The sequence below is a fragment of the Cebidichthys violaceus genome, unplaced genomic scaffold (genome assembly GCF_023349555.1).
Source record: "Cebidichthys violaceus isolate CVI_PGR_0920_01 unplaced genomic scaffold, fCebVio1.0.p SCAF_143, whole genome shotgun sequence".
In the NCBI taxonomy this organism is placed as follows: domain Eukaryota; kingdom Metazoa; phylum Chordata; class Actinopteri; order Perciformes; family Stichaeidae; genus Cebidichthys; species Cebidichthys violaceus.
The window spans coordinates 136,864-162,953 of record NW_027176311.1 but is presented as its reverse complement, the minus strand read 5'-3'; the positions used below and the strand labels follow the sequence as shown (position 1 = coordinate 162,953).

The 26,090-nt window shown below is 43.3% G+C and overlaps 4 protein-coding genes across 5 annotated transcripts in view; 1 reads left to right on the top strand and 3 right to left on the bottom strand.

Moving 5' to 3' along the window:
• ghra (growth hormone receptor a) overlaps positions 1-7,294 on the bottom strand; it is a 29,293-nt gene extending 21,999 nt beyond the window's left edge. Inside the window, exon 1 of one of the 2 annotated variants that reach the window (XM_068709340.1) lies at positions 6,941-7,294. The gene's annotated coding sequence lies outside the window, so the exon portion shown is untranslated. The remainder of the gene's footprint in view (positions 1-6,940) is intronic. The other variant, XM_068709337.1, reaches the window with a different exon arrangement.
• Positions 7,295-14,192: 6,898 nt separating this feature from the next.
• Positions 14,193-18,274, bottom strand: fbxo4 (F-box protein 4). Its single transcript, XM_068709334.1, is given in 8 exon segments — positions 14,193-15,469; positions 15,573-15,799; positions 15,937-16,109; positions 16,225-16,300; positions 16,608-16,828; positions 16,920-17,194; positions 17,985-18,217; positions 18,220-18,274. Coding segments are annotated over 8 exon segments (1,353 nt in total). The 3' UTR covers positions 14,193-15,376.
• A 42-nt stretch (positions 18,275-18,316) lies between these two features.
• On the bottom strand, positions 18,317-21,921 carry rimoc1 (rab7a interacting mon1-ccz1 complex subunit 1). Its single transcript, XM_068709336.1, has 6 exons — positions 21,789-21,921; positions 21,008-21,117; positions 20,084-20,230; positions 19,770-19,901; positions 19,510-19,624; positions 18,317-19,404 (listed from the first exon to the last, which is right to left on the bottom strand). Exons 1-6 carry the CDS (start codon positions 21,880-21,882, stop codon positions 19,169-19,171), a joined length of 834 nt encoding a protein of 277 aa, XP_068565437.1. The 5' UTR covers positions 21,883-21,921; the 3' UTR covers positions 18,317-19,168.
• Positions 21,922-22,242: 321 nt separating this feature from the next.
• oxct1a (3-oxoacid CoA transferase 1a) overlaps positions 22,243-26,090 on the top strand; it is a 43,293-nt gene continuing 39,445 nt past the window's right edge. The window contains exons 1-3 of the mRNA XM_068709333.1: positions 22,243-22,457; positions 23,569-23,677; positions 24,211-24,301. Of these exons, the coding sequence (XP_068565434.1) occupies positions 22,353-22,457; positions 23,569-23,677; positions 24,211-24,301 (305 nt within the window). The 5' untranslated portion in view covers positions 22,243-22,352. The remainder of the gene's footprint in view (positions 22,458-23,568; positions 23,678-24,210; positions 24,302-26,090) is intronic.

Below are 26,090 nucleotides of genomic sequence, written 5' to 3'. Positions count from 1 at the left end.
AAAGCTTCTGTGAAAGCCCTGGAATGGCCGGTGCTTCATCTCCATCTCGTGCATGTTTCTCCCCCACTCCTCTCTGCCAATTGCGGGCTCTCAGACTCGCGGGAAGACCGCCTCAGCCAATCAGAAAAGAGGGAGGCTCAGCCCAGGTCTCCTGGGGTCCCTTGGTAAACATTTAAGGCCTCTGTGGTCAAACCTCCTCCCACTACCTCTGCCCTAAAATGCGCGCGCACACGCACACACACACACACACACACACACACACACACACTTGACTTGGCACTCCCACTGCCAGCACCATGCCTCTCCCATGTTTCCTCAATTCTCTATTGATCATCTGTGTTTGTGCAAAAAGGGAGCTGTCAAGAGAGGGAGGAGGAGGTCATAGGAGTAGATGAGGTGACGGTGTGAGGTTGAAGCCAAAGAAAAAAAACAAACAGGTTATGGGGTGAGAGGTCACATCATCTCTGTGTTAGCCCCTTCTATAGCTGCAGAAGAACAGCACACACACACACACACACACACACACACACACACACACACACACACAGATTGATGTAGCAAGCCCAAGTTTATCTTGGGGTTCCTCCAAAGAAAAAGCAGAAATACTGTGGAATGATTGCTCTGTCTCTGCTATTCTGTCTTCATCACACACTCACCCTCTCTCTGGACGGCTGGTGGACACAACTCATTTACCTTTTTCTATACGTGTGTCTGGGGACACTGAGGTCAAAGTTATGTTTTGTGAGGACAGGAGTGTGGTCATTCAGACACATTTGCTATAGCAGTGTTTCTCTGGGGGGCAGGGGGCCCTGATGCTTGTAAGACAAGGTAATTAGGAGTATAGCTGACTTTGCTACGCTTTCTGTGTTTTAGATCCGTTAAGATAAATGATCCAGTGCCAAAGAGACAGTATTGCACTAGTCCAGTATTTCAGAAATCACTATGATCATCTATGATAACGTTACATTAGATCTCTAAAAATGCAATTATATATTTTGAGCTTTTGTGATGAAGAACAAAACGGCGACGCGATACACCGTCTTCCGGGAAGATCAGCAATTTACCACTGGCAGTAAAGAAGAAGACTGCTAGCACATGCGCACAATGAGTGATTTAAAATATTTTTTTTAAAGGGCTCTGAAAATACATTGAACCTGTTTGACAGACCGTATGCATACATACGTTACACTAACAAATACCACCGCGGCTATTTACTTAACATCCTGAAAAACTTGAAACGCAACATAGAAACTGTCATCTGGAATGTGTGGATGTTTACCTTTAGGTGAGAAGTATTGAAACACTCATTCACATTCATTAACACGATTATAGAAATACATCCGTGCACAGACATAAGTGCAAACCATTGAGGTTACCCTTGAATGGGATTATGGCTTTGATGGACTCACTCACAACCCTCGATGAGCTGTCGACCTCAACCTGTGAGAGACACTCGTTAGAAACAGGTGCGCACACACACTTTCGTTAAAATAGGGGTGTGTTGGCCTGCAGCAAAAGGTTAGGATCATTAACATTAGCCTTTAATCTTTCTCTTTCTTTCTGTTCCTCCATGCTTCAGTCAACACTACAGTAATATCAGAAAGCCATGGTGGCCAACTGCGTGGAGTTAAGTGCTTCAGGCTAGAGGAAATGAAGTGCAAGGCAGACAGAGAGTGCTGGCAGACGTATCACTGAAGGTAAAAACAACCAGGAAAGAGCTCCTCAGAGGGAGTCAGACGCTCCAAAAAGATTTTTACAAAGACGTTGCAATTGGCCCTTTAGCGAAGGCTCTTGCACTGTGCCACTTCGGGCTGTCAAAGATGAAAGTACACATTTGAGAGAGAGAAAATTGTGAAATGTATGCATTAAAGCAGAACGAGGAGTCTTTTCTGCATTTTAGCCGTCTCCAAACCTTTTTTGCAACCAGAAGTTATATGAGGGCCAAACTAATTACAATCAAAACTGATAAAGACATCTTTAGGCAACCACGTTGTTACAATTAACTTTCATGAACTGTAAACACACTGTAAATGGGTTTTAGTTGTAAGACAAAAACAAGGACAACTCCCAGGCTGAACAACATGGTAGCGACCTGTCAATCACAAGTTAACCACACCCTAAAGCATGCCCTGCTTTATGGTCTATTTGACTCTAAATGGGACCCTAATTTACTAAATGAACATCATGCTGTATTGAAGAAGACTTGAAACTAGAGATTGAAACCATAAACTCATGTTTACAATGTTCACTGAGGGTATAAATCAAGTGAGAAGTAGAGTCATCAAGTCTTTGAATGAATTAATATGAATATGATGCCTCCCATTAGTGCATTCTTGATCTTTCGCTCACTCACTATCAATTCTTCATTATGTCTTTTATTCCTTGCATATTTCATTCATTACAGTCTATATTTCACTGCAAATGTATTGATACTCTGAGCTCCAAGTGCCTCACTGCTGGGCTAATGGAGGGCTAAAGACAAGTTAAAGGAAGATATTAATCAATTCAGTATGAACTTGTAAATTACTTTGGAACCAATCACTGAATTACTTGCCGAGCCGATGTTTGATTCCTCAAGGAAAGACAAAAAAAGAGTTAGGCCAAAGACAATCTAAAGGTATACTACTAAAAGTAAAGCCCACATGAGTGTGATGCCACAAGGAAACCAGCTGAGAGGAACCAACCCTTTGGGTGAATGTGCTAACGTTAGCTAGCCGGTGTTTTAGCTAGCCGCTAGTTTAGCTAGCCGGTGGTTTAGCTAGCCGGTGATTTAGCTAGCCGGTGGTTTAGCTAGCCGGTGTTTTAGCTAGCCGGTGGTGGAGCTAGCTGGCGGTTTAGCTAGCCGGTGGCGGAGCTAGCATTGATAACACGCTAACACAAAATCTTACCAAGAAGACTTGATTTCCAGCCATTGTGCTTACAGTATTTTAATCAGAATCAGAATCAGAACCGTTTATTGCCACAGTATGCTGCACATACAAGGAATTTGACATGGCGAGTGGTGCATAACATTTAACAATCAACACATGAACACAACACATAAAATGACGCACAAAGCACAAGTATACTGAGACACTCTGAGAGCAAAACCTTAGTTCATGTCTCAAAGCCTGATCGCTTGATTGTCTACTCATCAATCATGTAAGCACTATAAAACAACTACAGGTTATTCATGTTTACAGCAACAATGGAAGCTAAAGCGAGAAGCCTGTTTTCAAAGACCTGTATCAGCAGTTGAAAACCTTAATGTAATTCAGGCTTTCGTTTATGTCTCCGCAAATGATTTTGCTGTGTTTCTACTTTACTTAGAATATGCTCTTCTCTATTTTTCACTGCAAAATGCAACCCTTGGAAATACATTGATGCATTGATTGCTTTCACAACGTGTCGAGAAATCAATATTTTCATCATTGTGCAACACAACACTTCGCGTGTTGCGTTTGGTCAATATATTCATGTGCCTCACTCTAACAATCGGTGTCAGACCAGATGAACCGTGTGTGTGTGTGTGTGTGTGTGTGTGTGTGTGTGTGTGTGTGTGTGCCATACGGTGACTAAATCTGATCCGATTGTGTGAATCGTGTGTCGTGTGTCGTGTTTTGACGAGACAAGCCCTGTTTTATAAATCGTGTTATTGAGAGACTCTGTAAACCGCTCCCTCTTCTGGTGTGCAGCTTGTGAGAGCGCTCCAAAATGCCCACATCAAAAGGACTGGAGTAAATCAGCTTGAAATCACTTAAAAGCCACTTTGCGTAATAACTACGACTGCGACAGAATTATGCAAACATAGATAAAAACAAACTGTGTACAAACAAAAATAAAGACAGCTATGTAATTAACATTTTCACAGCAACACAGCAGGTCTCTCACGTACTGTGCACCTATAGACCTCCAAGCACCAGGCACCAATCAATGGACCAATGGAGCATCTTTAATCACTCCGTCTCGACAAAGCAAAGTTATATTTAGCGCTGCATGATAACCACTATTTCACAAATATCGTGGCAGAAAATATTTCAACATCATCGTCATCATTTCAAAAATCATGCAAATAGATGTCCTGCCCACCACTTTCCCCTTCACCACCATAACCTCTTCCTTTAAAATAAAAAAAACTCAGAGTAAACATACCACAGACTTCAACATGAGTCTGCACGTTAGACCAGAAACTGGTGAGGAAGGGTCCACGCATACGAAGAAGGGAGGGCCCAAAAACTGCAGCTCAGCCAGCTGCTTCTAATAGACCTCCAACTGTTGGATGTATTCACGTTAATGCCCTGACCTGTGGTGAGATGAGTATGCGTGTGTTTGTGGAGAGGGTACGGGCCTACACGCACACACAGAACGCATTTTTGAACCCGGGTCTCTGTGAGCGCGCTCAGGCATTCAAGTCTGGCTGCTAGATGTGCTCTAATGTCTCCTACTCTTATTTCATGAGAGAGTGAGAGAGAGAGAGAGAGAGAGAGAGAGAGAGAGAGAGAGAGAGAGTGGAAAACTCAGAGTCAGCACACTGGCATGAGGAGAGCCTGTGCTGGAAGCAGGACACACATCTGCAAACCCCCGCTACACTCTGTGTCTGTGTGTGTCTGTGTGTGTGTGTGTGTGTGTGTGTGAGGTGAGTGAAAGCAAGCGTTTGGTGTTTGCGTGCGTGCACGTGCAGGCGTGTACGTGTGAAATCAAGTGTGTGTATCGGAGCGAGAACAAGAAAAAGGTAAAGAGTGCGAGCAAGAGCCCGGGTCCAGCAGAAACGGAGAGAGTGTGTGCTGCACAGATCTCAAAATCGATCTGTGTGTGTGTGTGTGTGTGTGTGTGTGTGTGTGTGTGTGTGTGTGTGTGTGTGCGCGCACGCACGGGCATGCAACAGATTGTCGAAGATATCACAACTAATAGCTGTGAAGCTAAATTTCTCCTGAATCTTACCTTTTCATCCGGTGTCTCCGCTGCTTAACATGAGCACAATAACCTCGGTTATGCCTCGGTTGGTCATTTCAGAGAGACTTAATTCAAACTTTACAGAATGGACAGTCACAGGCGAGCCGATAAGTGGTACACATTCAGTGCTTAGAGTTCAATCCCATGCAGGAGAATACTGAATAAAGTCAAAGTATAAATGTGCAGCATGTAACTCTCCAATTTGCACTAAATCCTGCTGTTTCTGCCTCTATGTCACACACACACACACACACACACACACACACACACACACACACACACACACACACACACACACAATCATCCTGACAACCACCATCACTGGAGACAAAGTGCACGTTGATGTGTGTAAAATTCTAATGGTTTTCCCGAGTGCTGTCAGAACATAACAGCTGTACTTAATGTTGTATGTGGGAGTGGAGCAAACACTGAGACAGAAACTGATGGAACTATAATGTCTCTTAAAAATCCTCGCCGCGTCTATTAATACGCCTTGTACCTCAGCTACCTGCAGGGTGCTTTAATGGCTGCTATTATACAAGTCCTTCAACTTGCTTTTTCCTCTGCATCTGAGGAGCCGATGGAACAATAAATCATATTGAATATGGCTTAGCTTTATTTAGGTGAATAGCATCCAACCATACGGTCTTAAAAGGAAAAACTGCTTTGTGATATGCATAACATCCCACAGCGTCGGGGGTTTGTCAATTATTTTTAAAGTGGACGTAATAAACGCGCAGCATTTCATATATGATTTAGATTTTTTTTAAAAAGAATGATCTGGAGCCACAACAGAGGAAGAAAAGAAAAAAAGAAAGTCATGGGACTCAACGGTGCAGTAAAACATTTTTATCAAGGAACCTAATTAACCACAGCAGGGCGAAACAAACTTAAATATTACACAAAACCAGTTTCAGGTGGCACAATGCCTCTCATCACAGCGTGCTGCGCTTTCTAATTCAAGCAGTATAATAACAAAAACATAGAATCTGTCAAACTGCTCTTACAGTCAATACTGGATGGAAATCATTTTCAATGAATTCATTTAGCAACGTAGCGTGGCAATAAATGAATCAATATCTTGAGTGTATTTTTAATGGTTTAAGTCATTTAACCAGTAAGAATCCGGACATACGCTGGTTCCAGTTCCTGCATTAAAAAAAAGAAGAAGAAAACAAAAGAGACTTGCTGCTTTTCTCCCTTTCATATTAATGTAAACTGAATTCCTTTTGGGTTTTGTCCCCGTTGATGAGACAATATATCAGCAGTTTAAAAGGCATCACGAACACTGGAAACTTCTCATTAACACGGGTCTACATTTGTTGATTAACAGATCAAAAACAGTTAAAAAAGGAAAACTGATTATCTCTATGGTTGCACTCCTCGTGTCATGCATCTACAGCAAAAATAAATAAGCATATCATGGTCACTGGAGCGAGCATGGGCCTATACTGATTTCCATCTGTGTATGCAACAATACACCAACAGGCTGTGTCAACAGAGAAACACTACAGAATATTGCAGCTGTACACTTCATATTCGAGGTTTGATCCCCATTTTTTTTCCAGAGAGCCAGCATGTCTATCTCATCGCTATCTGAAGCAGATGTTTCTATTCCTCCCTCTGGATTTGATATGTATCAGTATATACGCTCTTTAGGCTACATCCGTCCATGGCTGTCACTTCAGGAGCAGTTGCAGCGGAATTTTAGACCAACTTTAAGTTTATGTCATGTCAATGCGAGCTTCAAATAAACCGTGCAGTAGACTCAGCATACTAAATATGTATGATTGGTCAAACAAGATTTTGCAACGAGCAGAGAGTTGTAAAAAAACAAAACAAATGTAATGCACTTTTTTTTTTTTTTTTTTTTTTAGCAAAGTTTCCAGGATCGTGCGTAAGCTGCGTAACACATGGAGTTTCGGAGATATGGGTGAGCGCAAAAAAAAAAAAGAAAAAAAAAAAAGAAGCTCTCCGCTGCTGTAAAAGAAACGAAACACAAACGTACTTACTTATTCCGAAGTCTCGAGCTTAAACCCCGCAAAGACAGCGCAGATCGACTTTTCAGAACTTGGCCATCTGATGGTCCAGCGTGAGTAACAGGCACGAAAAGTCCTGCTTCTCCACTTCAGCCTGCTCGGCCCGGTCTAATCTCTGCGATCGGTGTTTTCACATCATCCGATCATCGAATAATCGGGTCCGGGGTTCGCTTTCGCGGTGAAGATTTGTTGTCTTATCTGCAACTCAGTCCATCTTCTCGTCCACTTTCACGGGGCTACAGTCGCATAGACCGAGCCAGTGAGTGTGTGTACGTGTTTGTGTGTGTGTGTGTGTGTGTATGTGTGTGTGTGTGTGTGTGTGTGTGTGTGTGTGTTTCTAATGGCGGTGAAGCGCCCCCATCCGCCAACAATCCAATCTGCTCCATTATGAGCAGGGACAGCCGGGGAGAAAGACTGCCGGGCCACAACCTCCAAAATAAAACTCTCCCGTGAGGAGCTGCCTGCTGCCACGCTTTCTGGTGAGAGGCAAAGTTTAAAAGAGGAAGCAAATTAACATGTTACTACTTGTTATTAGAGAGAACCGTGCCACATACGAGAAGAAACATGCAACATATGCTATTCACATTTTAAACCAACGAGTTTAAAATGGCAAACAGTGACTTTATAGAGACTCTTTAGTCTAAATTTGAGGACAAAATGCAGAAAAAAACATGTCATGACTGACATGAACTTATCATAACCTTGATTAGAGTTTTTTTTTTGTTGATGTATTTTCAAAGATTCAATCATGTACTGCATTCAGCACCCACTACATTTTCCATATTCCATAATTATTATTATTATATTCTTCAGCAAGAGGGCAGCTTGGGGTTAAAACTTAATTTCCCTCAAAACAAAAGTTCGATATGTCTATTTAACATATAACTTGCATACTTTGCAAGAATGCTTTTAAAGCGATTGGCTTCAAAACTTGTTTCCATATACAAAGCAAATGTATTGACTCCATAGTGCGCTGGGTCGCTACCCTGGATACGCATGCGCACGACAGCTATATGCACGTTCATAACGTGGGGGAAGTAATGTGGTGCCGTAATACAACAGCATGATCGAATGTGTTTAAACCTGCGCCACAAGTTCATACAACCCGTTTTTTGGGGGGTTACATCAACGTGTTATTAATACTGTGTCATGTTTCAGATGATAGTAGATGCCCGTCCCGTCTGTCGACAGAATCAGCACCTGCGCAACACGTTTGTTTGTGTCGCTTTATTATCCATACATCGATAGCAGGTCAGTTGCTGCTCTGCGCGCTCACGAGGACACCGAGGGCACGGATCGAGTATTATCTTCATATTGCGACATAAGCTTTGCAATCGTACACACACATAAAAAAAAAAAAAAAAAAAAAAAAAAGTATTTAATTTTCTGGGAACACGAGCACCGCTTTGAAACTGAACGCGAACGGCATCACGCCATGTTCCCCATCGCGTCCACCTGTGTGTGCTGTCGTAATCAAAACTGCGGAGCTGCAGGCGGTACTTTGGTCAGACGTTAAGCAGGGGATGACGCGCACAGCTGTTGCCCTGGGTTACCCGGTGCTTCGAGATGGAGACACGGAGAACACAGATGGTCCCGACGGTCCAAGTTGTGTCTAGTGGTCCACAACTTTCCATGGGGCCGCGGGACCTGTTAAACTTTGTAGTGCAATTATACATAAAGCGACTAGTTTTTATGTGCGCACGAGCACGGAGGTTTCCGCGGTGATTTTGTTTTGTTGCAACAGTCTGGTGCTTGTTGCACATAAATTAAGCAGCGGATATGGCGTGCGTAATTGTGGCTTGACAGTGCGCTACATCACTCCAATTAGAGACTGCAGATGGAACAGATACTTGTTGCCTTCAGATGGCTGTAAATAAAATCAGCAGACAATTTATTATTATTATTATTGTTATTATTCCGTCTGCCTGGCATTAATAGCCATAATAAAAAAAAAATGTGTTTGATCACATGCCCGCTGATTGTGAAATGAAAGGGAAAAGACGAACAAAACAGGAATAAAGCGCTTTACGTGGTTTTATAGGGGCTCATAAGGGTGTAACTTCACACAACACAGTGACTTAAACGTTACTTCGCGCGCTGATGCTGAGAACTACACAGGCAGCTCGTGAATGGCTGCGCCTGTCTGTGAATCGTAGGCTGTGCGGGCTCACGTGGAGGGTCCACTGGAGAAGTGACGCCACGAGAGGCTCGCCCAGAAGTTCAGCTGTCTGGATATACACCCCCCCCCCCCACCACCAGAGCCATCGATTAGCATGGAGAGCCCGCCCCAACACGTGAGAGAGAGAAACACCCCCATGCACCCAGCTGTTGCTGCTGCTGCTGCTAAACTGCATGTTGCGTATATATTTGTATGCGTGTGATAGTTTTTCTTGTCAGGATTTGACTTTGGCACGACAGCATTCCTGCTCCCCGGTACATATATAACGCCACAGTGTACACTTTTCACGTGTGTGAGCCAATAAAGTCGAGTTCACCGCTGTCCTCTGAACTGACGAAGGAGTTCAGCAGCATGTTCATGACATGAGCACTAAGAAAAGATGATTAACTGGAACCTACAGTGTTCAACATAGTCAGCTGGAAATAGAAAGGAAGACGGGGACTGACAAACATACAGGCTGCTGAGGCCTGGAGGCTGTATCTTCCTCCCCATTAATGCACTGTTGTTGACATAATTTGTGATGCGAGGGGGAAAGAAATGGAATTGGCACGTCTGCATTGAGCGCAGCCATCCTTTTATTTTTATGGGCCTATCCCCATCTCTGTCAAATCCACAAGGCCCACAAGTTATGGCTTAGCTTTTTCCCAAGTCGTACGGCTGCAGTGCGCATATCCACCCTGTGAGACAAACAAGGCTGCTCCCCATGCAACACAGATACTGTCAATTATAACCTGCGCAGTTGCACAGAGGAAAGAGCTATAGCTGATATATATATATATATATATATATATATATATATATATATATATATATATATATATATATATATATATATATATATATTTAATGAGGTTTTTATGTTTAGGGTTAGTGTAATTAGCTGACCTTTTCACTGGTCTCGGGGCACTTTGTGACATTAATTACCCAACAGAGAAAACTCCCACCGCCAAACAGTGTGTTTGTAGTAAGTGACCCCTGAACATGTCCATGTATTGGTCAGTAGAGGGACGGAGAGCCCTGATTGGAGCAGAGGGGGGGGGGGCGTCCATTGAATTAGTTCCTTTGTTATGGAATACTCATTCCTGTGATTGTCTGCCCTGAGTGATCATGTGGACTTGTGCTGTATTGAATGTGACAACAGAACAATGCATCTGGCCCGCAGACTGATGCCACTGTTGCCACTGTTGCCTGCACTGCAGGGCTGCTGACTCAACCTTGATCAGTCTGCTGTAAGCCACCTTCATCCATATCCAATAATCCACGTCCAAAGCACGGGGCGGGTGATGTTCAGTATTGATCGGAATAGACCAGAATCGACCACGCATTAGCCGCTCCACAAATACTTTCCAACTTCCACATCCTGTCTGTGATTCTCAGCCCCGAAGGTTCTCACTGATGTCAATTTGTATGAATGGCTCATATTTATAGAAGAGTTTCACTTCTTAGAATGGCTAAATAATTTCCTAAAACAGCGAGGCACTGTAGCTTTAAGCAAACATTAGTCAAACTGAAGTAAACAGTGTATTCGCCAAGGGCTATTTTCAGCGGCGGATTTAATGTGCAGTGAGTATTTACAGCAGGGGAAAGGTGTATGCAGGATGAGAAAAAAAAAAAGAAAAGACAACCACAGTCTATTGTGCCCAAGTTCAATGTGATAATGTGACACATCTCCCAGTGTAATAATGTGGCTCATTTATGTGTTTTTAAAAAGGTTTTGAACAGTAATGGAAGCCTATGGCACAAAGGAATAAAGTCTGTCAGACTTTTGCACAGGAAATATTCATTGGCAGGATCAGTTCACTGATTGGTTGACATAAAAACAAATATGTAAATCACCACACTTTTCCAGATCATTTTGCTTCAAACTCCGAGCCGCCTGACTGAGCCATATTCCCGAAATTGTTTTTTTTTTTTTTTGTTGTTGTTGTATTTTTCGTCAATAAGCCATGCAGGATCTCTCCGTGTTCGGCTGTCTGTTTTTGTTTTCCACATAATGAAAGAGTGCCCTTTGTGTCATCCCCTTCAAGTCACCTGTAATGCATTTAGTGCGGTTTCACATCACAAGTGTGCCCACTCACAACTATCTGTCAGCACCCTGCTGCCTATTGGATTAGGGTAAAAGAGAGGAGATGGCTACAGGGGGAACACACACACACACACACACACACACACACACACACACACACACACAGAAATAACAGCAACAGCATCAAATACTAGGACGGATCACTGTGCTCCCGGTTCCATATCTTCGTTATTACCGAGCCGATTAAAAGGGATTCACAAGTGATTCACCATTAACACTTCTAAAACCCTGGTCCAGTATTGCGAGTCCCTGAACTGCCGTATTCGTGTATGGCAGCGGGAGGCAGGTGGGGACGGACGCAGTGAAGTGGGGAGGAAATTGAAGCGAATTGGCGAGATTGCACGGGAAGAGTAAGATCCACAGAGTATCAGCATGAGAGCCCCGCCATGTGCAAAACAACACAATTAAGAGGGACGCTCAGCCTAATCAGTGAATGCATCATGCAAATGCTGTGTTTTTTTTCTTCTTTTTTTTCTTCAATGCCTACTTTAATCTTGGCCGTTATCGCGGAATACAAATCAGGGACTTAACTCTAATGAAAGGAGGAGAGAGTGAAAAGGGTGGGATGAGACAACGGTGAAGAAGAGGGAGAGGATGATGGCCGAGGAAGACGGCGTCGTCTTTCACCCCGTGAGGAGTGATTTTAGCCAAGTTCAATCTTTCGAGTCAGACAATTATTGACACAGCGACAGATCTTCATTAGATTCAAAGCAGTTTACTCCCATTGTTGAATCTGCTGCTGCAATAGCAAAGCATTAACGACGCTTTATGAATACGTAATCCTACGCCGCAAACGAACCGCAGCCCCAGAAAGCACACACACACACATTTTCAACAGCAAAGTAACATCATAAACGTGGCAATGGCAATAGTTATTGCTGAGTTATAGATTTATGTTGTGCAGATGTTTATAGTAGTGGTCCAGCCCTCCTCTTATTTATATCGGTGCACAGAAAGTGTTTTCAACACGGTGCGCTCAACAGAAAGCGTATGTAGATTTAGTAGCCATGGTGGCTTATAAGGAGACACTATATACTGTATATCGGACAGCACAAAAAGGGGAAACCTCCGGGAATTTATAGGCAATGCCTGATTATTTTTAGTTTCTATTGCCTCAGGCTGTGCAAAGAACCCTATAAACACAGCTCTCTAACGCTGGCATTACATTAAGATGAAGCTGTTGTGAGCCACTGAAGAGCCTTTGTTATCTGTCCCTGCTGTTTCGGCCTTTTTATATACACAGCGTTTCCAATACGCCGCGTCCCGGTGTCCCCATACACGTCTCACATGGCGTGTTTTAACCGTCCACGTACTGTTGCAGACGTCTGTGAACCGTCTGGGGTCAGTATAAGGGTGTCTTCCTTCGTGACATCATTTCCCAGAGGGCCCCTTTGGATTTCGGAAGACAAGAGGCAGCCGGAGGTTTACCTTCCAAAACAAGGCCCCAGGAAACACCCCCCCCCCCCCCCCCCCCCCCCCCCCCCCTCACCACCACCACCACCACCAAACCTCACCCACCATTATAATGTGTGCTAATGGTCCACAGTCTGCAGTCTAAACAAACAGACTCTGAAAATGTCCGAGCAAAGCAAGTTCCAGCAATGGACTCAACACATCCTGGATGCCAACCCACAGTAACCTCATCGCTGGTTTACTTTCTTTAGTCTGCATTCACATAAAAGCAGCTTCATTCACTGCTCATTCACTCAGCCTGCAACAGCACTCATTCATCCACGCCGCCAGCGGAAGGGCTGCATCGGGATCACAGAGTCAGAACAAAGGATTAAGCAGCTGTTCTCTTGTTCTTTTCTTTTCTCTTTTTTTTTATGTGTGGTCCACCTTCATTGTTGGACATTCTGTGTAAGCGTGAGCGTTCATACACACGACACACAAACATACAATGTAGGTACATAACTGTGGAGCGAGTACCTGAGAGGTAGACGTCCTGTTTACAGAGAACAGAGAGATGAGTTGAGTCAGATTCTCGCGCACACACACACACACACACACACACACACACACACACGCGCGCGCGCACAGCGGCCGACTTCTCCATCATTTCCTTTTAAATTTCAGCAGGGTGGGGGAAAAAAAAAGAATCAATCTCCGCTTCACCAGCAGTCAGCTCAGCTAAATGCACCTAAATTGCACTAATCATGGTCCTATTTTAAATCTGTATGTCTATGAAAATGATTGTTGAGACAAAAGAGGCTTTTGATGGAAGGGCTGCCAGGAGGAGGAGGTGTGTGTGTGTGTGTATATACTTTTACCAAAGATTTGTGGTTACCTAGGGGACTAGAACAAAAGAGCACCAGCCAGGCTCATTATGTTGTCATGCCTTACATGCTGCCATTAGGTCATGCCAACGCCGCCGCCAGGGACACCCAATATGAACCGTTTGATCATTTCTATGAGACAAACACAACACATTAAGTGAGAGGTCTGAAAAAAAAAAATGTGATTATTTCATATCTATGTTTGACGAATATTTCTCACATTTCATAGCTCTATGGTCAGTGCTAGTCAAACAGTCAGGGCAGTTAGAAAGGTAGAGCTACTAGTAGCGCCCCCTGGTGGCCACAGCAGAATATTCTCCCTCGCCTGCTGACATACAGACGTGAACTCGACATTTCATGCCAGGGCTGACCTCAGAGGAAAGGAAAGCGGGGGGGGGGGGAAGTATACCCTCCACTGCTCAGGAGGGTTTGAACTTGTGAATGTGTGCAGAGAAGACAAAAATCGTGACTAACATACATAGAATAGTTTTGTCATTTGTGATTGCTTGAACAGCGATTCACTGGTTATTTAACGGACATTTAATAAAGTTATCAGTGTTGTGAGAGACTGAAAGTGTGACTTCTTCACCACAAGAGACATCTGTAATCATAAAACACATTTGTAGATTTTTTTTTTCTTCTAATTGTACAATAACAGACACAAATATTTAAAATCAGAAGAGTATTTGCCATTTCTCAAAAGGCAACATTTCTTTATTGCACAACATCATAAAATATTTAAAATAAAGTGAATTCATTAAATTGCTTGTATTATAGTTTAGCTCTAAAAGTCATATCTTTATGGTATATGAGAGGTACGCATTGATCAGAGGGCAGTGGATTTTCATTTCATTCATTTTGCACAATTCAAACAATAAAATTTAAAATAAACATAACAGAGATAAATTTATATCACAGAGCAGGAAGAGTCAGAAAGCCAACTGGGCTTATTTGAAGCCTCCCCCTATAGAATATTAAAATGTTACTATATTACAAACAGCATCAAATAAAATATGCATAACAAACAAAAGAAAGAAAAGAAAAAGAAAAAATAATGTGATTGTGTCGAGTGTGTGCGTGTGAGAGTCAGCCTGGGCTTGCGTTTGTTCTGGGATGTTGGTTTATACACCTGCAGTAACTCTTAATCAATGGTAATGAGTCAAACAACTATAAATGTAATATAACAGCTAAAAGAAGACAGACATGGACACTAATACATACAAAAAAAACTGTTACAAAACAGCAATTAGATTTTCTTTTAGGCATCTTTTGTCTAAATGTTACATAAGCTGACAGTAAAAAAAAGACCAGGTCATTATGAACCTTAGATGAAATATTGAAAAATGTCATGTCAGATCATGAAAAATTCTCTTTCCCCATGTTGAACTGAACAGCGGGGGACCTGATTAGTCAGCAGCACGCCAAGTCTTAAATGTGGTAATAAATTGAGTCCAAATGAGATTTCACATTTTTTTTTCATTTGGGTTTTTGGAGTCCTGCACCGGAGTCTTTCTATCTGTGTTTTCCTGCATGACTCATTGAACAAACTGTGTTCATCCCACAACAACTACGTTTTCTGTAATTTAAAGACCTGAACAGACCTGAGTGTGTCCCGTTATATGGATTATTGTCTGAAGAGAACAAACACTGGTACTGTGAAGCTCCCAGACAAATGTATAACCTCCTGTCCTGCCATCACTCCTTCATGTGTCTCTCTGTAAATAAGAACAGAGGCTCTCTCAGTTGTCCCGGATGAATAACAGTTAGAAACCCATCAGTGCACATGTGGCATAAATTACTCAGGAAATGCCGCAGTGTGTCTTGGTGGTTTTCGTTCATCTGGCAAACAGCAGAAGTCACATAACTAGCTACCATAGAGTTTGACTCCCGAACATCTCAGCAACCAGGAGACGCCCTCCAGAAGACCCGAGAGGGATTCTGCTACTGTATCCTGCACCTGAATAAGAGCGAGGAACACAAACACAGGTTGAAACAAAAAAAAAAAAAAAACTGACACTGGATAGATGTAAAAGCCTTTCGATTATTAATCTTTCAATTACCATCCAAGGGTTAGCCAGCTGAGGTAGTCCGAGTCTCTTTGCGATGTTGACACAGGGAGTTCGACACCCGGCCCCGTTTCTGCCGGTAATAGCTTGCGGGTGGGTTATCCTGACTTCTTCCGGTTCTTCTCTGGAGACACAGGAGAGCACCAGCAGAGGCCTGGTCTCTGAACCCTCGGCACAGCTAAGCACAGCCCGAAGCTGAGCCGCCTCGGACTCCCCGTCCCCTACCGATGACATGGGGGGGGGGGGGGGGGGGGGGGGTTCTTTTCATGCAAATGGTCTTCGCTGGCAATTTGTATGGCAAGAAAACAGAGGAGCAGAGGAGCCGAAGCTGCGAATAGATGTGCCGTCTATATCTCACCTCTCCCAGGCTCTGCATTGGCTACGTAGATGAAACCGTCCACCGCCTGGCACACTTGCCGGACCTGAGGAGCGGGGCTGTAGATCGGATAGCCCGAGTCATCGGCTCCTTCACGGGTAAAAAGTTTATTACTGATGCTCTGCTGCTGCAATCTGGCTTTCTCCCTCTCCGCCCTGCGCACACAAGCACACACACAGTTTAATGATTGTGGCGGTATTAATAATAAATAGGCAGAAAAACAGATCATAACTGCAACTCACATGGTGTCTTTGAATACAAAGTGCTTACCTATTGGTTGAGTACAGAGTCAGGATATTGAATTTGTGTTGGTTGTTGAACATGTAACTGATCCCTGAGCCAATACCTAGAGTATAAAAACAAGGGTCGGTTAGATTTTTGGGGCGTCTTAGCCGACGACAATTATTGGCCAATATCGCCACCTAGTGGTTGGCATGTAAACGTACAACTAGTAAGTGAAGTGTGAGGTTCTTAAAAAATAACCACATCAGCATTATCGCTTGTTAAAGTGATCTTGTTCCAGTGCCAGCTCTAATCAGCTGGACTTTAAACTGATCCAGGGGTAGTTTTTGTTCTACTTCCCGGTAGCTAAAAATGGCGACCGGGAAGAGCTCACCCTTCATCATCAGCACTCAACACCAAGGCTATCTCACCATTGATCTGTCTGTGAGGAGTGCCCGACACTGGAAGCACATCTGGAGCGCGCAGGAGCCTTGTGACTATAGAGACGTCCAGCTGCTCCATGCCGGGGCCAAACATGGCATAACGTGGCTCAGACGAGGCCACCAGAGACTGGAGAAACGAGGTCACGGCCTCGTACGTCGGCCGCGAGGGAAGCCACTGTCGTCTGCAGGACGGGCAGCCTTTCAGGTATCTGTCGAGACACAGACGGCGGTCAAAATCTCTTTCAATCAAACTGACCTTAATACGGGACGACAGAAGAAAAAAAAAAAAAAGACACCCACTCTGACATGTAGTCAACTTTCGATTCCGTCCCTTTGTCGTCCCACTCTTCTCTATCGTCCAGGCTCTCATCTTCATCGATTAGTGGTGCGTCCAGCAACTCCAGTTGGGGCATGCTCACGTGATCAATGGAGGGCCAGTTTAGCATGTCCCTGTGCAGGAAGTACCTCCACAGTATCGGATCTCTAACCATGGCCCTCCAGTACCGACTGGTGGCTCCCAGAATGCAGATATCCGCCGGAGACAGTAAGGTCATGATCAGGAACTGTACTTCCACCTTAAAAGAGGGAGGAGTATGATTCAATATGAAAACTAAAAGAGTGTCAAGAACTAGTTAGGAGAAGGAGACAGGAAGGAGACAGGGTGTCTCTTCAATGGCTATTGGCAGCTTATTTCACTTTACTTAATGTGACATCTTGTCCATTCATTTTTTTGGTTCTAGTGCATTTGACAGTTAAAACGTGATGGATTATAAAGCCTGTTCGACCAGAACAGAGAGCTCCACCTTGAACGGACCTACCCTGAACCCTGTCCTTCAGCCAATGTTCCCGAAAGGTTCTGTGAACGTTCGACTAACAACGTTACGGAACGTTGGGGGGGAGCACAGCACGCGTCAGTCGCTTGCTTTGACAGAACGATCGCGACTGATAAGTAGAGCATGGGTGTAATGAGCGGAGGTATTTTGCCCGGAAGTAAAAGGTAAGTTCAGTTATGACGTTATGCAGCATTCATTTAGCGCTTTGAGTCTATATGGTTAGCACTCTGTCCAGCAGCCTAAGCGACGTGTTCATGAGCGGCTAATTAATATTAGGATTAATATTTGTACGTGTCGCGTGCCACCAGAAAGCACTTCATGGGGTCCCCAGCAAGTGAGAAGATTGGAGGAGCGGTTATCGAGATATGCGAGGAACAGTTTCCCAGCTTTTAGATGTCCTATGGGGGGAAAAAAGTCGAATTTGTAGAAATGCATTTGAGCCTCACATACCTGCCGCTACCTCGCTCCATGAGATGACTATAGATATTAAAACGGCTATATAGTTTAGGACAGGTCAAACAAAAAAACTCACCGGTAAACTATCCAGAAATCCCGGTTGTGGCTCTCCTACTACCGCGTCCGCAACAGGCGTCAAAGAGCTTCTGACAACTTTCCCACTCGTTGGTAAATATCGGTCCCTGAACCGTCTGAGGCTGCGGATCACGGCGGACTCGCTGAGCGGCTGGGTCTGTCCTGCCATGACTTCAGAAGTGAGCGGTAATAAGCGAAGAGACGGCAAGACCGCTGTGATATCTCGACGTGGTGAGCGATGACAACACAGCCATCCGTCTTACTTCCTTGTTGTTGGCTGAAGTGGGGCATTGTGGGTACTGTCCGTTTTTCCAATAATGTGCAGCTAAATCGTGTTTTTCTTAAAACAACGCGCGTGTTTATTGTCAACGAGGACATAAAAAACAGAAAATGATTTTCGTCCAAACAACACAGAGTCTCTATTAATAGTTATACTATCAAGGTTACTGAAGTGGCAGAGAAATGTAATTTTGCAATAGATGGGAATACAAGTGGCGCATTACAAAGCTGGTATGAACAAATCTGAACATACTTCAAATAGTCATGAATACATCATTGTCAATTGTTTTTGAACACCTTTCTTTTGCCTTTAGTGTATATTTGTATACACACACATACATATATAATGTATATGCAATTATATATTAAAAAGCATAACAAAATAGCAAAAAAAAAATAATAAATAAAATGTTACTGTGCAATGTCTCATTTCCAGCTGGATTATCTTCAATCTTTAAAAAAAAAAGAAAAAAAAAAGGTCAATTTCATTAATAACCTTTTAATATTTATATTAATGTTATTATAACACATTCTCAGAGCAAAATAAGTGCTCCAGTCAACAGTCTGGAATCAAGATGATAACTGCTTTTTCAGCAGGACAGGGCAAAATGTTATTTAACAACCTCGGCTGCATCCCCTGCCAGTTTTACACCACCGATCTTATCCTTTCTAACCCCTCCTTCACCTGCTGTGGCCTGGGCCGTTTGGCATGGGATGAGGTTGCCTGTAGACACTGATCCAAAGACTCTTTCCTTCACATACACTTTCTCCCCATGTCTCCACTGTACCTTCCACAAGATTACACCCCACCTGATGAATTGCATTTTTATTTGGGGTTGACACACATTTGAATACTGAACTTAGATCTGTGCCTGAGGGCAACTTCAACACAGGGGCAAGCTGGGTTCACTGTAAAATACTCAGGATTTCCTTGGCATTTTCTGTGTTCCAGCCCTGGCCCTGCAGAGGGCCCTCACAGGCCAGCACGTATTTGTTGAGGATCTGTGTGCCAATGTCCCGAAACTGGAGGCGATCTTCTTTGCGATCCATAGTGTCAGCGCTGCAGTCCTCGTACTTGACCGCCCAGAAACACATTTCCCCGATGTACATCATCGTCAACAGGTGTGTGTCTGAGAAGATGCCTGGCCAAAATCACAAGTGAGTAGTGAGTATGATCAAACGGCTCAAACTTGACTGAAGCTGCACAACAGTTTGTGTTATTCGTAGATGACCGACGACATATTTACCTTCAGATAGGAAGCTTGCTGTAGCGGTGTCATGGAGCACCACGCCATCGTTGAGCTTCACAGAGTTTCTCACCTGCAGCATCCGCATTAGGTAGCGCACCCCTTCCTGAATACACTAGATTGAAATAACAGAGTCAGATGAGCATTAGGAAACTTAGATACTAAACTTCTGTTTGCACCAAAACAAACAGAATCAGCCCACGTCTCTGTTCACAAAGACAATTTACTGAATCTACTTCGATCTCTTTACAGTGTGGCACCTTAAGGAATGTGTCCTTGTTTTTCTTAATCCACTGTTTTCGTTGATGAAGGGTGTGGCAGTACATGTACAGCAGAGCTCCACGTCTCCAATAGAGGCATTCTAACAGCTCAAGGCCCAACATAGACTGCACCTATTAACAACCAAAAGACATAAATAGCACTGTTAGACAATGACATGGAAGTAAATATGTGCTACTTCTTCTTTTTTTTGCATAACTATAAACCAGAGAAACCATTAAAGTGGAATTGACGTCACTGGGAATACTCTTAAAAACATGCACACAAGATGGTGTTGAGACACACATATACACACTTCTTGCGCTGGTGCTAGCCTCCCTGCCAAAACCTCTGGCTCGGTCAGGTCTTGCAGCAGCTGCTGGATTTTAAAAGGTGAGCAGTCCTCAGGGAACTCCTGGTCCACCAGTTTATTCTCTTCATAAAATGTGATGTCCAGGATCACCTAAATGATGAAAAACAAATGTACACTCACACTTGACATTGAATATAATGCTCAAGAAAACTATGCAACAAGTTTCACGATAACAAAAATACTTGTTTAAGTCATCAGAAGCAAACTAAGTGACTGTATTGAGTTCTTCATTAATAAAGTAGATAGAACCAGAATCACTTAAAAACCCTATTGAGCCTTTTCAGTCAGGGTTTAGACCGCTTCACATCAACAAGACAACCGTAACAATCTACAACTAACCTCCAGCACACAAGTGGCTTTAATCCTCCTCAATCTAACAATCTCTTGGTACAAAGTTAAGTAACTTTATCGCAGTTAGGGCATACATTTTCCTCTCCTACATTGTGAAAGCTACGATATCCGTTAAGTAAATGTTACCACTATTTGTAGATGTTTAGCATATGGTTTTGAACTCAAAGGCTAAGCTGAGGGGCTACAAGTTTGACGTTTATAGGGGTAAAAAAATAACACACATCAATTTTTGGTCAATCGCTTATGTCACTTATCAAGCAAACCTGCCACGGACTTGGTGGTTCCGCCTTCTCAAATTTAAGGATAGTTTTCCCTGTTTAATAAAAGTAAGCATGACTGAATAGCTTTTGAGTTTTGGACTCTGAGACAGATGCACCTGACAATCTGAAGATCACCTTGAATTCATGGAATTTGAGTGGCATTTTTCACTATTTTATGATGTTTTTGTAAACTAAATGATTAATGAAAAACAGAGTCAGCTATTAAACACTAATGAAGTGTAACGCAATGAAGTACCTGTGTGTAATCCTGAAGCACCTTGGAAAGGTTGCTACTCTCCCCTCCTTGCCTGTAATAGCTTTTCAACTTGTCTAGTATGGCAGACGCATTCTGTAAATAGTCATCATCTGTGGAAGAACGACACATTAACATGTTACCAAATTACAGGTCTACTTCAAGAACCATCGTACTGTTGTTGATGAGTGGCACTTTATATTTACAAGTTTATGCAATAGAGTTTTAACATAAAGTAAAAGGCAATGTGACTTTTTTTGCCAACCTAAGTTAATACAATCATGGCGTGAAATGTGAACCAACATTTTCAAGCGTTTAACAATGTTTACATGTACTGACTAATATAACAGGTACAAGTCAACATAAAATAATGTCAACTTTACTTCTACGATTAACTCTCACCCCTATTGTATTTACTTTTACGGGGCATCGTGTTTCATGGCCAGCTAGCGTAAAACGTTTGTCAACAATAATGCATTTTAGCTAACGTTAGCAAATTTACGCTAGCCGTTAAACTCGGACACCCAGATATTCCAAAACAAACATCGGTCAGTTAGTAACCGTTACGAAGTTAAATGTTCACCGACCGTTAGCTAACTGTAGGGCAAGTATTATCTGCCGACAACATTTCACGAGACAGCAGCTGTTGTTATAGTTGCAAGCTATGTTAGATAACGTTAGCTAGCTTGCTAGTTGGCTAATCAACTGAACAATAATCTTAGCCACGCAGACGAGGTGCCAAGAACGGCCACAAGACACACAAATAACAACGTCATGTCGATACCTTGCTTTTCAGCTCTGAGACTGGAACACTTGATGTCTAACTCAAATATCCTTCTCTCCAACTCAAAACCCTGTCGCCTGTAGTCGTCGGCCATGACTAAAAAGTATGCGTCACGTGAGCCAGAGATTACTCACGTGCTCATAGTGTCATGCCTGTTTCCAGGAGACGTCAGTGTGTTTGTGTGTGTGCGCGTGCGCCTGGGGGTAGTTATCTCCACACTTGTTATGTACTTAAATTGCGTTACTTATTCCACCCTGGGGGGGTTTTGAAAGTACATTAACGTCTCTGTAAAAGTTAAAGCATTTTGCAGTTCGCCGAGTACTCCATGGTGGCGCGGTGGTGGCGAAAGGGTTAAATTTAAATATGCCTGCCGAGCCTCTCTGCATCCCCGTGTGCGCTAGTCCAGCCCATTGAGGCACCAGCCAATGTCATTGAGGCGCTGAGTTTTTGGCGTGTGAGCTAGGATTGCCGGTTAGCCACACTGCGACCTTTCAGCAGCCTACATCATCTGTCGTCTCGTCTGCTGGAGCTATCACTGTGCTCCTCTCCCCGTGTCTCCAAAACATGGCTGCCCTCAAAGCTTTGTGCAGAGCGGAGAATTTATTCTTCAAAAACCTCTCAGGTCCCTGCAGAACCAAAATATATGGGGCTAATCTCCAATTGAGCAAGGTTGGTACGGTTCCGTTGATTGGTTCTAGAATTGACAAGGTTAACACGACATGGTTATATATGGTCATAATATTGTGACGATTTTGATTCCCCTCTTCGTCCAACATTTCGGAATAAAGTGAATTTAGTATTTTAGCACTTCTTCACATGTTATTTTTTATTTTATTTTCCGTTTATGGACTGACGTTCAACTGCGACAATTTAACCTGGCAAGAGATTCTTCATATTCACGTCAACACAGTTCGCAAACTGGTGCTAACTTTCATGAATGCATGATGTGAATTTGTATCCGGACAATGACTTAAAACAGGAAGTTTATTATAGCGGCTTTACATAAAGCATACAGTCAAAAACGTCCAACGTGAAGGTGTGCTCGTGTGTGGCATAATCCACCCCTAGTATGCATTTACACGCAAACAATGTTTCCGCCATGCACGTGTTATATTCTGGACGTTGTCATGCTTTCATAAATAACTGTGGTGTCTAAAATTAGAACTAATGAGGAAAGCAAAATGAGTGAATGCTCAAGGTTACACCTTCATAGGAATCCGTGTTACTGAAATCACAAATATGTAGCATTAAATGTCAGGTTTTTTTTATAATGTAATTGCGATAAACATAGCCTGTAGAATCATTCCATATGGGTATTGGGAAGCTCATCATGGTTCTAATCCACGATAGCCCTGTCTGTGAAATACAGGTGGCAAAACACACAACAAAATGTGCTGCATTGAAATAAAAATTGGCGAAATTAGCCTTTTGAGTTGAGCCCTAAGATAACTGTTGTCTTGGGACTCTCGGCTGCGCGCTCCCCTCAAGCTCCGCTCCTTTTGTTGAAGGACTTGTTCATCAGTTCTGCTTATCTTTCCCCTCCTCAGCCGAGTAAACTCCATAAGCCATTTGAACTGTGCAAACATATTAGCTGCCCTCAGGCATCTGTTGGTTTTGGTTTAACCAGCAGCAGCGTGTGTTTTTTTTTTTTTTTAAGCGTTCTACTGATATATGTTCTCATTCAGAACCACTTACAGTTAGTTCCTGCAGCTCTTTTGAAAGACTAAATTTAAGTGTTTCTGTTTGTTTTATAATCGCCTCTTGATCCGCTTTTCTGCAGACCTGCGGCTGCTACTTTTCTACCTCCAGCCAAAGAAGTTCACGCTTCTACTCGGATCCCACAGAGGCAGTCAAAGATATCCCAAGTGGAGCTACCGTTCTAGTGGGAGGTAAGATATACAAACACTATCACGAACAGACTCTTAAGATTATAGGGTGGTTAGACGCCTCGATGACAGCGCTGTGGAGTTATCTCAGTTTTTAACTGCAGGCGAGTTTTGTCAACTCGTGAAAATGAGTTCACTGAGCACTGAACGGCAAAGTGAGCTTGAACTGTGTCCGGCATGGTGGTTGATTACCGTCCGCACGCAGAGCACACACGCATTCCACAGCTCTTATTTATAGTCAAGTTCGGAGTGACATTGTTAAACATTTTCCATTGTGTGTCACCTCTATCTGGAGGGGGGGAAAACAAATACAGACAAACAAAAATCTGCCTGTCTATTAGATTTCAAGTTTTCCTGTGTGTTTTGTAAAAGCGGGAAATATCATTTTTTTTTTCCATATGTGCCATGTTGCTCACCCTACTGAAGTGAAGTACCGTATTAAGCCTTTTCACACACACTCTGCAGTGACTCCTTGGTTGCTTCCACTTGTTTTTGTTTATAATGCATCACTGTCTTTTTGTGTGTCGCAAACACAGGCTTTGGATTATGTGGCATCCCAGAGAATCTAATCAACAGTTTACTGAAGACCGGCGTTGACGGTCTCACGGCCGTCAGCAACAATGCAGGGTAAGTGTGTGTGTGTGTGTGTGTGTGTGTGTGTGTGTGTGTGTGTGTGTGTGTGTGTGTGTGTGTGTGTGTGTGTGTGTGTGTGTGTGTGTGTGTGTGTAGTCCTGATTGGACGTAGGAAGGCGTGCGAGTCTCTTCATCTCCTTACAGACTTGTTTTAAATATTGGAGAGGTATTGGTGACCTTCTGGCTGTGTCCTCAAACGGGCGGCGTCGACCTGGACAGATGCCCAGAACTTAGCTTCTGATAAGTTATCAGATTTGCGGGCACAATGAAAAGGTGCTGCAGTGACTCCTTCAGTGGCCAGGTGTGTGTGTGTGTGTGTGTGTGTGTGTGTGTGATGTGTGTGTTTTCTCTGTCGGCCGCTGACATCAATGCTCTTTATTAAGCATTCTGTCTACTTACCTTGATCTGCAGGAGAATCTCAAACTGGAGACGTAGTCATTTATTCTACTAAGCGTTGGGTTCATGACTCAATCATTTAGGATGCAAAAAATGTAGAGTAAGGTAACCTTTTATTTTGAAAGGTCTCCGATAAAGATTTACCCATATGCTATTGACTTAGCTTTTCACCGCAATTCCCCTGGATCTTTTTCAGCGCCATGTCGACGTCTCTCTTGCAGACGAGGAAGCCGTCTCCTCAGTTCTCACGTTGCGGTCTTTTTTTTTTTTCTTCCCGTAACTGAATGCCACGCAGTAAACGTAGCTTTAGCTCAATTGTTTACACGGCAACACTGAAACTTGAGAGAGTCACCGGAACCTGTTTGTACTTAAATATGAAAACCGATTCTGCAAAAACAATGAACAATCATACGTGTTCCAACGCCTCGCATGTACACATTCTTTCATTTCTACACTGAAAGTACAAACATATTTAACTTCAACCTAAACTTGATTTGCTGGTGCAAACACCAAATGGCTGAAAGTCTCTGCACAGACACTTTGAAGACATGTCTCTGTGCCGGTAGTTATTCCAGCGTGAAAAGCACTGTCCTACAAAGTGTGCTTCACAGACGTTGCAGACTTTTCTCGTGGACTTTGGTTTTGCCGGATTATTGATTCTTGAAATAGTTGCTCAAAGTATTTACATGAGTCTGAACAATCATTGCTGCCCACAGACTGTACATTGCAACCTCTTACAAACAGTGGCCATGCTGTCTCTTTTCATCATCTTATGCATGTTTACATGGGAACTACTGTATTTATAGTATGCGCGAGTGCATGTCTTGCGTCCGGCTCATATTGCATCAAGGGGAGGGGAGTTTAAAACTGACTGCGTAACACACGACTGTTGATTATTCTTGTTTCGTAGAAGCTACCGGTCCTGTGTATGCTGTACATCCACTCTCTGTTTGTTTTGGTGACAACGAAGCGTGTCTGCTGCTGTGAGGGGAAAGAAGCAGTTATGTAACATTTCCTTTTGGACAGAAGATGTCCCAAAGCTGCAAAACTCCCCTTCCTCTGCCTCCTCGTTCTTGAAGGCCTGAATGGGTCGTTAATCCTCTTCAAGTCTCAGAGGGAGCACACGATATTACACCATGCGTTGCTTCTATCTCAGGAGTAAATGCACCCGTGATAACGGAGAAGACATCCTTTACCGCCACGGTGAGCACTTTTGAGATAAACGCAATTTCTCTCAACGCAGACCGCTGTGATCTGAATCCTGGTGCAGGTGTGCAATACCACAAATAAGACACACGAGAGTCAATACAAGACACTCTGATTTTAGGAATAGTAGGAGCAGTGTGTTTTGATGTTTTGGCACACTGGGAAGATTGAATTCTGGCGC